The sequence below is a fragment of the Lynx rufus genome, unplaced genomic scaffold (genome assembly GCF_022079265.1).
Source record: "Lynx rufus isolate CCGP_SWC_20201006 ecotype Redwood Valley unplaced genomic scaffold, mLynRuf1.p SCAF_3, whole genome shotgun sequence".
NCBI lineage: Eukaryota > Metazoa > Chordata > Mammalia > Carnivora > Felidae > Lynx > Lynx rufus.
This window is the reverse complement of record NW_025814845.1, coordinates 163448337-163464036: the sequence shown is the minus strand read 5'-3', so window position 1 is coordinate 163464036 and position 15700 is coordinate 163448337. Positions and strand designations below refer to the sequence as shown.

The 15700-nt window shown below is 41.5% G+C and overlaps 1 protein-coding gene across 2 annotated transcripts in view; it reads left to right on the top strand.

Annotated features, from left to right (window-relative positions):
* The window catches only part of SH2D4A (SH2 domain containing 4A), a 55985-nt gene extending 40613 nt beyond the window's left edge, over positions 1 to 15372 (top strand). For both annotated transcript variants that reach the window (XM_047090417.1, XM_047090416.1), the window contains 2 exons: positions 14569 to 14789; positions 15280 to 15372. In XM_047090417.1, coding sequence (XP_046946373.1) covers positions 14569 to 14789; positions 15280 to 15372 — 314 coding nt within the window. The remainder of the gene's footprint in view (positions 1 to 14568; positions 14790 to 15279) is intronic.
* Positions 15373 to 15700: the final 328 nt, after the last annotated feature.

Here is a 15700-nt window from a genome sequence, read left to right as displayed (position 1 = left end):
TCCTGAAATGCAGTGCTGAACTCTACTTCATGAGCATCTTTTGATGATCTCAAGCACATCTAGATATGCCATCTCCCCACTTCTCTCTCAGCAAGCTTTTTTCAGAGACCACAAGGTCTCAACTTTTACTGGACTTTTGGTCCCATTGGTTATGTGGGACTTGTGGGAGAACCCATTGAAGATTCTCAAGTTCTTTTACACTTTTTGTTAGTTTTCCTTAGAGCCAGAGCACATTTCTAGCTTTTACATGGTTCAGTTTGGTGTTAGGACCCAGATGGAATGACTTGCTGACATCTCTTAGCTGCTTCCCATGTTGCTTCCTAGTAGCCTGGAGACCAGGGAGCTGATGTACACACTGGCTCCTTCCCAGGATGCTTTCCCACCTGCTCCCTGGGAAGAACCTCCCTGCAAATTTGTAGGCCACCTTACTACACTGTGCAACCACAGAATCATGAAGAATACTAGGAAGCCCCAGCAGTCTTGACAGAGGGCCTTGTGAAGGAATTTCGTAGTGGGCATTTTTCTAATTTTTTAATATTCTGCAAAGGTAATTCATGTTAGTTAATTTGGAGATTTTATACTCACACTCATTTAGGAGGACTGCTGGGAAAACTACAGTGTATGTCCCAGAGCATCTTGCCTTGCTGCTAAGCCCCTTCAGTAGGAGAAAGTTCTGGACTTTGTCACCACGTGAATAACTAATCTTGATCTCTCATCTGCCCTCCTTTATCAGCCTCCTGACTGGTCTCCATCTTTCCTCTGCTGTCCCCCGTTTTCAACATAATCAAACTGCAATGAGAGTACAACCCAAATTCCTCCCTGGGGCTCACAAAGCTGGCTTGATCCACCCCTGATTATTGCTCCGGCCCCGTCTCAGATGATGTTCTTCGAAGAGCCCTACCTTGATCACTGCTCTCCACCACACGTTTCCCTTCTATGCCTGACACACCACACTTACCCCTCTCTTAGGACCTCTGCAGTTGTTTCTCCTGAAGATCCTTCTATGGCCAGCCTCTTGAGGAGCTGACTCACGTGACTGTGGAGGCTTGCTGGGCCCCAAATCTGTTGGGTAGGCCAGCAGGCCGGAGACTCGGGGAAGACTGAGCTCGAGTCCAAAGGCTGAACACTGGCAGAATCCCTTCTTGCTCAGGCAAGGTCAGTCTTTGTTCTTTTAAGGCCTTCAACTGACTGGATGAGGCCTACCCACATTATGGAGGATTTTTCTCCCTTTCCTTATTTAAAAAAAAATTTATTATAAACTATTTTGAACAAAAAGTACAAAGGAAGCTATGACTAAGACCAACGTTGTAGCAAATGTTATATCTACTTTCCAGGATACAGTACAGTGAATGTTAGAAGCCATATTTACTTCACATCTATTTTTCTTAATAAGAAATAAAACCTGGGGCACCTGGGTGGCCCAGTCAGTTGAGCATCTGGCTCTTGATTTTGGCTCAGGTCATGATCTCACAGTTCGTGAGATCAAGCCCCATGTCTCTAACAGTGTGGAACCTGCTTGGGATTCTCTCTCTTCCTCTCTGTCTGCCCCTCCCCCACCTCTCTCACTCTGTCTCAAATAAATAAATAAACTTAAAAAAAAAAAAAAGGAAAGAAAGCCTGAAAGAATTAAGGTACCCTCTTTTACTGCCTTTTTGATTCTGTATACTTCTCTCCCAGGGGGTGAACCACTCTTTTGAAATTATCCTTTCATTTTTATTCTCTCATTTTTGTACTCTCATTATATATGTAGATGTGTGTGAATTTTTATAAAATATATTAAGATATATTAAACGTATACATACTTCTATAAAACATGCAATCTTGTGTTTAACATTTACTTGGTATCATGTTATAGGTATTGTTCTGCAACTTGAGTTTTCTCCCAACATTATGTTGTCTGGATTTTTCCTTTTTTATAAATGTAGACTGGCTCATTTGTTTTACCTATTGTGCAGTATATTATAATATATGTTATTTATAATACATAAAGTGTAAACATACAATGCTTTATATGTGTTTAATAATTATATTTGTATGTTATTATACACACTATCTTATTCATTCATCCCTTCTATATTTGGTATAGTTTTTTTTTTTTTTTGCCATTACAGAAAATGATGTGGGGTATATACTTTTGGACATACCTCATTGTACACATATGTGATAATTTCTTCAGGGTGTATATCTAAAAGTGGAATTGCTAGGAGGGTAGGTTACATGAATCTTTAATTATATTGAATATTGCCAAATGCCCTCCAAAGTGATTATATGAATCTCTACTCCCACTAGCAATCTTTAAGAGTTTCTGTTTTCCTACATACTTACCATGCTTGGTGTTGCCAAACTTTTATTTTCCCTTGTTCTTATGGGTCCAAAGTGGAATCACCTTATTTTATTTTTTTTATATTAAAATTTTTTTTAACGTTTATTTATTTTTGAGAGACAAAGAGACAGAGCATGAGCAGGGGAGGGGCAGAGAGAGAGACACACACACAGAATCTGAAGCAGGCTCCAGGCTCTGAGCTGTTAGCACAGAGCCTGATACAGGGCTCAAACCCATGACCATGAGATCATGACCTAAGCCAAAGTTGGGCACTTAACCAACTAAGCCACCCAGGCGCCCCTCACCTTATTTTAATTTGCACTGATTTGTAGTGAGGCTGAGCCTTCCATGGTTCCTGGATAGGGGGGTTCTGTAATTACTTATAATCTTTTGACTATTTTTCTAGTCAGTTGAGTTTTTAATATTAATTTGTAGGATTTTATATATTCTGGATAGTAAGCCTTTATTAATTATATGGGTTGCATATATCTTTTCCTAGACTACATATTTTAGATTTTTGGCACATTTTGAGGCATAGAAGTTTTTCATTTCAGTGAGGTTGAGTTTAGCTATTTTTCCTTTATGGTTTTTGCTTATTGTATAATATATAATCCACCTGTAATTTATTTTTGTATATGATATATGGTATAGACACCTAATTTATTCTACATGTGAGTAGCCAGTTCTCCCAGTATCATTCATTAGTCTTCCTTTTTCCACTGATTTGTAATGCTCCCGCTGTTGTAAACCAAGATCCTGTTTATGGGAATTACTATATATTTATATTATGTCTTTATATCTATTAGAACAAGTTCTCCCTCTTCCTATTTCTTTGAAATTGTCTTTCTTGGCCCCACATAGCTCACATGGCTTTTAGGGGCAACACATCAAGTTTTAAAATGCTTGTTGGGAATTTTAATAGAATTTCATTGAATTTGTAGATTAATTTGGAGATATAATTGCCATCTTTATATTATTGTATTTTTCCATCCATGAACATAGTAAATTTCTTCTTATATTTCTTTTAAATCATTAAATAAATTCCCCATATAGGACATGCACCTTTTAAAAAAAAAAAAAGGAAAACTAGATTTAGTTCTAGGTATATAATTTTTTTTTCTGTTTTGAAAGGGATTTTTAAAAATTACATAATTGGTTGTTGACGCTGTAAAGAAATTATGTTTTTATATGTTGGTCTTAAATTCATTAATACTGTTGAAATTTCTTATTATTTCTTTTTTTTAAAAAAATTTTTTTTTCAACGTTTATTTATTTTTGGGACAGAGAGAGACAGAGCATGAACGGGGGAGGGGCAGAGAGAGAGGGAGACACAGAATCGGAAACAGGCTCCAGGCTCCGAGCCATCAGCCCAGAGCCTGACGCGGGGCTCGAACTCACGGACCGTGAGATCGTGACCTGGCTGAAGTCGGACGCTTAACCGACTGCACCACCCAGGCGCCCCAAAATTTCTTATTATTTCTAATTGTTTGTCAGAGGATTCTGTTAGAGCTGCAATTTTTTGAGGACCTAATATGTGCCAAACATTACATTGAACGCTTTGAAGGAGGTAACTTTTATTTCCACTTTATAGAATAAGAACTAGGAACTAAGATGTGAAGTTCTTTTTGGACTTCTAACACTAGTGGCAGTATTCAGAGCCAGATCTATTTTACTTCAAAGTCACAGCATATCTGACCACTAACACAAGTGGGAACATCCATGTCATGTTTTTTATATAACTTGGAATTTAAATCAGTGAACAGTAATACCACAGAGATTTGTTTCTCCAATAAATGGATTAATTCACTAAATCTTACAGTCAGTGCTGATGTAAAGTGTCATGGAATCTTCACCCAGCATAAGTATGCCCCATCCCCACCTCTGAGAATAAGGAAAAAGCACGTTCTTGTCCAGACACTATTTTGCTCAATCCCAGGGAGAATTTTAAGAGGCAGATATGTAACATTCAAATGTTTAATAAAATGCCCCAAGGACACAAGGGTTTGGGGTAATAGAAATACAATCTATATTATTATTGTGTTAGTAGTTACCCAATTGTATACATTTGTCAAAATCAATCATTTGTACACTTAAAATTGGAAAATTTTTATTGTATATAAATTATATCTCAAGCTGACTTTTAAAAATGAAGACCCCAGTGGGGCGCCCAGTTGGTTAAGCATCTGACTTTGGCTCAGGTCATGATCTTACAGTTCGTGGGTTCAAAACCCCGCGTTGGGCTCTGTGCTGACAGCTCAGAGCCTGGAGCCTGCTTCCAATTCTGTGTCTCCTTCTCTTTCTGCCCCTCCCCTGCTCACACTCTCTGTCTCTCAAAAATAAATAAATGTGAGAAAAAAAATGTTTTTTTCAATGTACAGCCCAAGAAGCACAGAGTTTCCTTGGTTCTTAGCATGGAAAGGGGGTACAACTGATCCTTGAACAATGCAGGGGGTGGGGTGCCAACTTCCTGCACAGTTAAATTTTGACTTCCCAGAAACTTAACTACTAATATCCTACTGTTGACCAGAAGCCTTACTGATAACATTACAGTTATTTTGTATGTTATATGTATTATGCCTGTATTCTTATAATGAAGTAAACTAGAGAAAACATTATTAAGAAAATCATAAGGAAGAGAAAATGCATACAGTACTATTTTTATTTGAAAAACACCCACATATAAGTGGACCATACAGTTCAACCCTGTGTTGTTTGAGGGTCGACTGTATAGTACAGGCTTCGCACAAGACTCCAAGACCAGATCCCCTAGATCTGGGTATGTTCGTCTCCTCTGTAAAGTGGGGATAATGATATCTACACTATAGAGTAGGGTTTTTGTTTTTTTGTTTTGTTTTGTTTTGTTTTGTTTTGTTTTGTTTTTAAAGTACATCAGGGGCACCAGAGTGACTCAGTTGGTTAAGCGTCTAACTCTTGATTTTGGCTCAGGTCATGATCCATGGTCTCTGCCCTCTCCGGCATTTGCTCACTCTCTCTCTCTCTCTCTCTCAAAATAAATGAATAAACATTAAGAAAAAAGTTCATCAGCTAATATATGTAACGTGCTTAGAACAGTGCCTGGCGCGTAGTGTTTCTGTTGTTATGGCTTACCAGAACTGAACAGCTTGAGAGTAAATTCACCCTTCCTGTTCTCTCTGCTTTTCTCTTCTTTAGAATCCTAATCTTGCCACAAAATACTGTCATAACAGCATCATATATGAAGAATAAGTAGCACTTCAATAAAATAGATCTTTATTACTGCAAAAACTGTCCTACGCTGTTTTGACAAGTATTTATTTAGGGCTTGTCCTTAAAAATCCCAGAACCTAGGAGGTCACCCCAGAAGGCAACAGGAATTTGGAAGGACAAAAGAACAACCACCCCCAAAACAGGGAATAAAGTTGTTTGGAAAACTTGAGCAGAACATTGCCAGTTTAAGTTGAGCACGATGTTGGGAGGGAAGGTGCAGAGAGATGGGAGTGAGTCCTGGAATTGCTAAAGCCGTATCTTCTGTTTTCTAAATTTAAATCTCCTGTATACTGTAGTTAAGTCTGTTTGGTTTTGTTTCCTTAAAAAGGATTATTTTCTTCTCTCTTTGTCACCCTCCTTTCATTGTGTTGGACTATCTTGACCCTCAAATACAGTCCTTATTTTTATTCATTTTCTTCTTGCATCTGGTTGGTCACAATGCTATTAGCAGTCTTTAAAACACATGTTATTGTCTAGAAAGTTCGTAAAGTTCGTGATTAGTGTTGGAGAGTCCTCCTGGCTAAATTTAACATCCTTCAAAGTCATTTTACTTATTCTGGTTCATGAATAGGAGTATCCAAAGTGTGTAGATATATAATTATCTGTACTCACTAACATGCTTTTTTACACTTCTTAGAGCAAAGGGCCAAGAAATAAATAAAACTGAAGTTTGAAAGTCTGTTCAGAAACCCACAGACTCCTATCTTCATTCCCTCCATTAGCATTTCCTATCTCCTGTTAATACATGACAGTGTTCAGGAGCTTAGAATTCATCAGGGACTGGGAATAGGAAGGTGGGGAAAAGCTAGCAATAAGTGTATAAACAAATTTCTGATTTAGGAATTTTCTAATTGCTTCTGTTGTTAGAGGATTCACATATTTGCTTTAAGCATCAAGAGTTGATCATTATTCTGCTGAAATGTAATGAACATTCCTTATTCAAATATGAACATAATTAGACTGTTGATGAAGTATTTCCATCCTGATTTGTTTCTTGTGGATGTCTTTTGCTTTCATGGTTTATAACTGAACCTGCCTCTAAATGCTTCAGTCTCAATATTTTATATTTTAAGCTACTTAAAAAGCAAATCCCTTTAACATCTGTGGGATTTCAATATAGTTCACACTGCTGCTATTTTGATTGCTTCCATTTCTGACACATCCTCCAAATTTTCATTCTCCTTGGAAAGCAAGTCCTATCCATTTCTGAGGAGGCAGTTGCTGTCTGGGACTTAAGTTCCCTAGAGCCAACTGTCCAAGTGGAGTCCTGTGTCCCTGTCCTTTGGCAGTGTGCTGGCCTGCAGCCCCTGCCACACAGGCCTTGAGGACCAAGTGCATACAACAGGAGAGATTGTGTGGACAGAGTCTCAGAGACTGCCCAAGATTTCCTTCAGGCTAGAATTTTAACGAACATGCGAATTGGCACTCATAAGTGATAATCTGTCCTTTGACTATTTTGCCGAGGAGTGGAGATTTCTTAACTGTGCAGCCAGCAAAATTTGCCCCCCTCTTACAAAGAGATTTTCAAGTTTCTTCCTTTACTAAGCACTGCCTCATTTACATATATGATTCATACACTGCGTAGGGTGGGTAGGCTGTAGGCAGCAGCGAGAATATGTCCCTGTGTGAGTGTGGCAGGGAAGGACTAGTGCAGGCCCCTTCCCTGCCAGCCACTGTCCTACCCTTGAGAGGGACCAGCATGGCCTTAGCAAGGAGCCCTGGGAATTCACCTACATTTTAGCATGAAGCCTTCATCTACATTAATGGCATCAAAACACTTTGAATTATTCTCCATAGTTCTCCTGTCTGACTGCCTAGGATTCAGATTTCCAAACTAACTGAAGATGAAACATAAAGAGGCTAAAGCTACATACGTTTATTCAGACTTGAGAAGAGCTAGCTTTTCGGCAGCAAATACTATGCATCATTGTGGGTTGTGTTTTTGTTTTTTCCCAAGACCCTGACTTTTCTCATAAATTACCCAGTGTAGCAAACCAGTTGCAAAAACATTAGTATGTATTTCCATTAATGTTCAGAATAGTCCATTAACCCCGAAGACCTTGCTTACTTGAGTTTTGCAAATGATGCACCTATCCTCATCCTAATGCTGCCAGCCACTGGGAGTCATGGCCTGCATGTGCCTGGGACCCCAAGCTTCCCATTACTGGTGCCCAGACTCCAGTGTTATTTCACACTGTGCTCTTGGAGGGACCAAGAGGGACCAAGCAGGCAAGGGAAGGGTGGAGGGGCCGGGGCGGGGGGGGGCTGTGGCAAAAGAGAGTGACCTGCTTTGGGGGTTTGACTTCAGATTTTTTATGGAAAGGGGGATCCTGGTATTTAGAGAATTTTTTTTAATGTTTATTTTTGAGAAAGAGCACGAGTGGGAGAGGGGCAGAGAGAGGGGGACAGAGGATCTGAAGTGGGCTGACAGCAACGTGCCCGATGAGGGGCTCGAACTCATGAACCATGAGATCATGACCTGAGCAAAAGTCAGATGCTCAACTGACTGAGCCACCCAGGTGCCCCTTTTGAGAAGTATTTTTAACCTCTGGTTTTGTTGTCAGAATTTTCTTTGTTGTCATGTGGTTTCTTTATAAAATTTGGATACTCTTTATTCTGGGAAAGGAGACTGCAGTTGTAGTGGTTAAGAGAACATCTTAGGGGTCAAATCCCAGCCCCATCAACCAGCTGTGTGGCCTTAGGCAAGTCACGTGACTTCCGATCTTCTGTCTCCTCTGTGTAATGCAGACAGTGATATCATCTGCTTAATAGGATCATTCTAACAATTCAATGAGTTAATATATGTGAATATTTAGAGCTGAATGTGACACATAGTAAGCCCTAGTTAATAAGTGTTAATCATTAAGGTAATGATGAAAGAACAAATTATGTGATTTTTATTCTTGAATTATTAAGGAAACATGAATAATATTTTAAGAGCTCTATTTTTCCTCACCCCTAAGGTGCCTGAGACCCCAAGGGTGAGAGCTCGACATCACCATACATCTCCCCCCCCCCATATAGAGAATCTAGGGCAGGTCCCAGGGCCTCTCCAAAAATATTTCCTGTAAATACTGAAGGGGTTAAAGAAAGCATAAGGTGGAAGGGAGCTGAAGGGGGGAAATATAGAGCTCTCGTCCAAGTTTAAGACCTCCTATGGATAGCATGTGCCCTTTGCATCTGGCAGGGCTGCTACTTGGAAATGAGTTCTTCTAAAACTCAGTTTTTCTTTTACTCACCCCTAACCTTGGCACTTTGCAGTGTGGGACTTTGATGTCACCTTAACAGCAGAGATGTGTTCCTTCATGTAAGTTGTCTTAGTGCCATCCCCTCCTTGCAGGGTTTTCTGGGCAGCCCAAGAGGCAGAGAGTGTCGGACAGATGACAGAAGAAGGAGTGAGGGCCTCCTGGCAGAGCTCTGGAAGGGCAGCAGCCTGCAGGCAGCTCTCAGCAGACCCAATGCTGCTCAAGGAGAAAGCTGAAACCCTCTGTGCTCCACAATGGGAATCCTGAGCCTAGGGGAGGTTGCAGAGGTTACTGATGTATTGCTCCTACATCCAGGCAACTGTACTTGAGTAATCACTGAAAAATGCGTCTTCTTTATGTTGCCCGGGTGAGAAATGTGTGAAGTAAATACTGTAGTTTACTTTCAGCCAATTTCAGGAAAACTTCATGAGCCTGTGGGGTTAAAAAACAAAATACTTGAATAAGAGACAAGAGACCTGAAACCATCACTGACTAATCCTATAACCTTGGGCACATACCTTCTCTCCTTCAGTTTTCCCATCTGTGTGGTGATGATAATAATACCAGTTCTGTTTATTTCGAGTTGTTTGAGAATTAAATAGTAAATAGTAAATAGAAGCTCATTGAGCAGTGTGAAACACTAGCACAGGGGTAGTATTCAGGTTGAGTGGATGAGAGCCTGGACTCTGGGGTGAGACTGCCTGGGTTCAAGACCAGCGCTTCTCCTGGCCTACCTCAGTGACCTTAAACACATTATGATGCTCTCTCTGATGCAGATTTTCTCATCTGTGATTTGAGAGTAGGAACAGTACCTGCCGTCAGGCCGCTTTGAGGATTCAATGAAATAATGCACCCTTTGAGTAGTGCCAGGCAGACATTAAGAACTCTACATGTTATAGGTATTTGGTTACCTTTCATCTGATTTTGAAACACATATTTTCCAGGTTCTGGAAGTAGGGCATACAGATGTACACATAGAAACAAAGTTAGCAGTCCTTCAGAGAAACATGAGGGCATCCCTTTTCTCTACCGATAACAATGCTCTACCAATAACAATAGGGGCAGTAGCTGCATAGAAGTGTCCTAGAGAAGAAAGTTTCTGGCTTGATTATAAGACAGAATTACTCATTAGTTCTTTTCTGGGCATCTTCTAAGTAGCAGGTGGTGAGAGTGTGAAAATAAATCCGTTGCCCTCCATGAGATCACAAGGAGGTGGGGCAGGGAGACACAGAGTAGTAGAATGTGCTGTGAGTACGCTGACAGAGCTGTGGATGGCACCTGCCAGGATGGAGGGGGAACCAGGTGAGACCCTGAATAGACCAGGTGAGTCTCAGGTGGAGGTGGGAACCAGGTGCTCAGCAGGTGTAGAGGAACATTGACTTACTGCTCAGGGAGAAGTCAGAAAGCTTCATGCTATTTTCATGCTATTGAGTTGAATCTTGGAGGATGAGTAGGCATTTTCCAGGAGGAAGCTGTGGAGAAGGGCATCCCAGAGAACTGCCCTTCTTCTGTGAGGTAGTTGCTGTCACTTGATTTTCAACTAGGGCCATGCTAGAATTTCTGAGTTATTTCAAGTTTCTTAAGATCTGTTCACAGTCTTTTCTGCAAAAAAATAGTCTTCCTGGTCCTGTCATGGAGGTCTGCTTTCATCCCAGTGGGGTTTAGAGTTGTGCTGTCCAATATGGTAGCCACTAACTATATGTGACTCTTTATACCAAAGTTAATTAAAATTAACATTAGAAATTGGGGCTCTTGGGTGGCTCCATTGGTTGGATGTCCAATTCTTGATTTGGGCTCAGGTCATGATCTAGTGGTCATGGGATCGAGCCCTGTGTGGGGCTCTGGGCTGAGAGTGGAGCCTGCTTGGGATTCTCTCCCTCTCTCACCCTTTATCTCTTCCCTGCTTGTGCACACGCTTTCTCTCAAAAAATAAAAAAAAATAAAAATAAAAATTTTTTAAATAAAATGAAAGTTTGAGGCTCTCAGTCACACTGGTCACATTTCAGGTGCTCAGTAGCCACATATGGTTAGTGGCCTCCACATGGCCAGCCCAGACATGTCTATCACCACAGAAAATTCTGTTGAATAGTACTTTTCTAGAGAGTGCCCTGGCATCACACACAGAAAGTAGTGGGACGTTTCTCTCGGCTCCCTCTCAACTCCTTCTGTTGTGAACCTCCATGCTGGGTATTCAGGCCCTCAGGGGTTTTAGCCAGTTCTGCACCAGGGTCTTTAAAAGCCAGAAGCCATCCAGTTAGAGCTTATGCAGTGACATCTGCTTCCTTTTGGACTGGAGTAGTCCCGCCACACCCTGCCTGGATTCAGCTTAAAACAGAGCATGGGAGGGTGAAGATCTGATTCATTTCAAAAATTGAGGAAGTAAAAGAAAGCTTTTATTTACCCCTCTTCACTAGCACAGAAATCCTATGAACTCACAATAGGCTTGGTTCTTGTAATATGTGTGAAGAGAGCTGGTCAGAGGGAACTTGCTTGGAGGTGACACTGCCTTTAGGGGGCTTGGACGAAGACCGCTGCTCTAGAATTCTTAGAGTCACGCACAGGGGTAAATCAGGGAGTGATCAGTACTGTAAGGAGATTGCCCGAATCCAGGTGATTAATATCTGATGCTGGATTTTGGCTTTGTGTTCAAGAACTCTCTTTGCAAGCAGACAAAGCTCACTGCTTGGTAGCGATCATAGCCAGGCATCCCTGGATGTGCCCACTGCCCTCGATGGAACAACAGATTATATTTGGACCAGTATCATCAGAGGAGCCAAAAGAATGTGCTCCTCAGAAATGATAATCCTGTTGTAAAGCAAAAAGAACAAAGCCTCCTCTCCATAACACTTAACTTCTGAACCTGCTGTCAGTACCATTGTGTTCAAGTCTCCATTATGACTTGTGATTCGCCTCAAAATCATTTTATTGTGTTCCAGTGTCTCTGGAGATTACACAGTGCCAAGATCTGCGTGTAATGGGTAATAATTACAGTTTGAGAGGTTTGGGGGAGTTTGATTTACAGCTACTGCGTGACCTGATTTTAGGAGGAGTTTAACCTACCTTAACCCAGGTTCAGTTATAATTTTCCAGAGTAGCTTTCATTTTAGGAATCTAAATCCATCTGGATAACATGCTGATGTTATAAATTATAACATCTACCCCATCTGTTGAAGTAACTTGCAATTTCAGAGTTAGCCTGTCAGTAAGTCTGCAAGAAGAGAGAAATCTTTTTTCCAGAATGCTGCTTCTCCTTCACTAGTGGTTTGTTAGCCCCTCACCTCTGAAGGGGAGTTTTCAGTGTCAGTGAAAAATCTCCCTGGTTCCATAACCATCAAACACAGAGTCTTGAGACCTCAGTCATGTTTAGTCTCAGGGCAGGCTGGTTACCTGTTGCCTTGTTTCAGCTTATGGTTGTCCTCTGGAATCTATCAATAGGATGAGGTGTGTCTAGAAAGGTACAACAGACCAACAGTAGCAGCAGGTCCATATCTGTTAGAACTTAATATGGGTATCATTTGAGCACCTACAGTGGACAGTTTAGCAGGTAATCCAAGAGGCTTACCAGTATCAGTGGTGCCACAGATTGTGTTGGCCCAGTCTTGTCAAGGATAGGGCAGAAAGGTAACTGGATATAATGGCTTTGGTAACCCTGCTGGGCATCAGCACAGTAGAGCTGGAGGCCCGAGGAGAGAGGTTGTGACTCTTCTTCTGTTTCAGAGATGCTTCCTATCTATGAGTGGGGGAATCTGCCAAGCCTTTCAACATCCCCAGTTCTTATCCTGGCGTTTCACTGGGGTTGAGCCTCACAGGGGTTGAACGCTCTGACTTCAAGGTGCAGGCCCTGGGGCCTCCTGAATGGTGCATGGGAGAAGAGAAGGCAGGAGAAGGGCTGAGTGGTTCGTCTTGGCTGGGAGAGAACAGATGATTTTTAAAAAAAAAATTTTAATGTTTATTTTTGAGAGAGAGAGACAGAGACAGAACATGAGTTGGGTAGGGGCAGAGAGAGAGGGAGACACAGAAGCCAAAGCAGACTCCAGGCTCTGAGCTGTCAGCACAGAGCCCAATACAGGGCTCGAACTCACAAACGGTGAGATCTTGACCTGAGCCAAAGTTGGACGCTTAACTGACTGAGCCACCCAGGTGCCCTGAGAACAGGTGATTTTTCAATCCCCCTTTTATTAAAGTAAAATAGAGATGGTTTTATTTAATGTTTTGTTCTGGATAATTAGGGTTCAATTCTCAGTTAACTTTATTAATAATAAGACTAAAGGACTGTAATGATCCATCCATTGCCCTTTCACCAGGAGGTTTTTGGGTTTTTTTCCCCTAATAATAAGATACAGAGTATCAAAACGGAGCTAACTGTGGAACAGGAGGAGAAAGAGCTTCTCTCTGCAGTGGTGAAAGGGAACAGGGGGAGAATAACGCTCCTCCTCCCAAATCCGAACTTGCTGAATAAGTGAACGATGTTACCATCTCTCCAAGATGTGTTTGCATACCTTCTGTATGTTTTGAATGTTAGTGATTCATCTGATGAATTACAATGGGAATAAGAAGGGAAATTGGGAACATGAGTCAAACCTCATGAGTTTGGACTGGTTGGGGGAAAGACTGGTCTTAATTAGTGTGAATTCATGAGGCATCTAAACTATATATACATATAAAACTTAATATATATGAAGAGTTTTATTGTTTTGAATATATGTTAGGACAAACATATGGAGACATAAATATAGAAGCATATGTATATACATATATAAACATATATACATATATATAGGTGTATATATATGTTTATAAGTAAATACTTGTATTCCTTTAAATGCCACTGAAGCATGATTTAGGAGTAGCTACTGTAGAAAGCACTTGAAGACCTGGATCCATCCTGGTTCTGTCACTGACTTGCTGACTCCAAGACCAGGGTCCTCAGCTTGGCACTATTGATATTTTGGGCTGGATAATTCTTTGCTGTGTGAAGCTGTACTATTCACTGTAGGATGTTTAGCAGCGTCCCTGGCCTCTCTGTACTGGCTGCCAGGTGCAACTCCCTGCCCATGACAACCAAAGATGCCGATCATACACTTCTAGACATTGTGCTGGTTGAGAAGCACTGTTTAAGACCATGTTGGATCACTCTCCAGGCCATAGAGTCCTCGCCAATAAACTGAGGAAGGCAACTTCCAGTCCCCTTCCAGATCTAATGCTTCTAGGATGCCAGACACAGAAGCTACCTAACAGCTGTGGTGTGATAACTGGGTGCATGGGTGGAAACGTACTCTGAAGGGTAAACGTGCACACCCTCATTTATATTATCCATTTGCTTATGTAACCTACCTGGCCGGCCCAGTTACCAAATACCAGAAGATGAATGATACTGCACTGTATTCTTTTTTTTTTTAAATTTTTTTTTCAACGTTTATTTATTTTGGGGACAGAGAGAGACAGAGCATGAACGGGGGAGGGGCAGAGAGAGAGGGAGACACAGAATCGGAAACAGGCTCCAGGCTCTGAGCCATCAGCCCAGAGCCTGACGCGGGGCTCGAACTCCCGGACCGCGAGATCGTGACCTGGCTGAAGTCGGACGCTTAACCGACTGCGCCACCCAGGCGCCCCAATACTGCACTGTATTCTTAAGAACCAAAATGGACTTACAGTTGCTGTTACTTTTTACGAAACTTTATCCACACAGCTATATTTAACTGAAGAAAGTTCTGGAAATGATTTGGCTGAAATACCTGCTTTTCTTTCCCACAGGAATTCTGACATTAAAGAGAGCAAATGAACTTCTGAGCACATGTGTGCCAGGCAGTTTTCTGATCCGAGTCAGTGAAAGGATCAAAGGCTATGCCCTGTCCTATCTGTCTGAGGATGGCTGCAAACATTTCCTCATAGATGCCTCTACGGACTCCTACAGCTTCCTGGGTGTGGACCGGCTCCAGCATGCCACCCTGGCGGAGCTGGTGGAATATCACAAGGTGAAACCATGTGCAGACTAAATTTGCTCTGTGAATTGTTGTCCTGCACCAGCCCAGGCAATGAAAGGCAATTACGAGAAAAAAGATTGAGACAAGTAATGGGGGCATTAGTCTTTGATAATTCTTCTAGATAATCAGGATTCTTAATTGCATTTCCTTTATCATTGAACCTAGTTCTTCCTCAAATATTCAGGGAGAACCCACTGGGGCAGAGAATGTAGAAGATGCTAAAAATCTGTGCACACACTGACCACATCTGAGACCACTCTTACTTAGAACTCAAGCCTGGGAGGGAAATTTGCAGATGAGAAAATCTGCAATTTGCAGATGAGAAAAATCTCTTTTAAGATTGTCATAAACCAATAAAGCTAAGGGCAAGCAAGAAGTTATATACCCTGAGGAGGCAGAAAGGACATGATGTTATTATTTATGCTGTCTTAACAACCTGCCCCCCCACAGCCCAGCCTGACCTATGCCTTCTGATTCACAGGAGGAACCTATAACTTCCCTGGGGAGAGAGCTCCTTCTGTACCCCTGTGGTCAGCAGGATGAGCCGCCCGACTACCTGGAGCTCTTTGAGTGACAGTCTCCATCGTGTCATCCTGTAACCTCCAGCTGGGCTTTCCTCTGGACAGACATTGCTGAAATAGACATTTGTATGTGAAGCCAAAGTCACCCTGCAGCAGAGCCAATGCTGATCAACTGGAAGTATCCTTAAAGCCCCACGGAAATCTCTCTTCTGCACAAATGCTGGAGTTTAATGTTAAAAGAAAATTGCCTCTGCAGGATATTCACTCTGAAAGTAAAGAGAGATGATTCCCAATTTCAGCAACTACCTAACATGAAGGATACAACCTTAATGATGTATATAAAATGAACAAAGAAGGAATCAAAACCTTTTAGGAATTAAG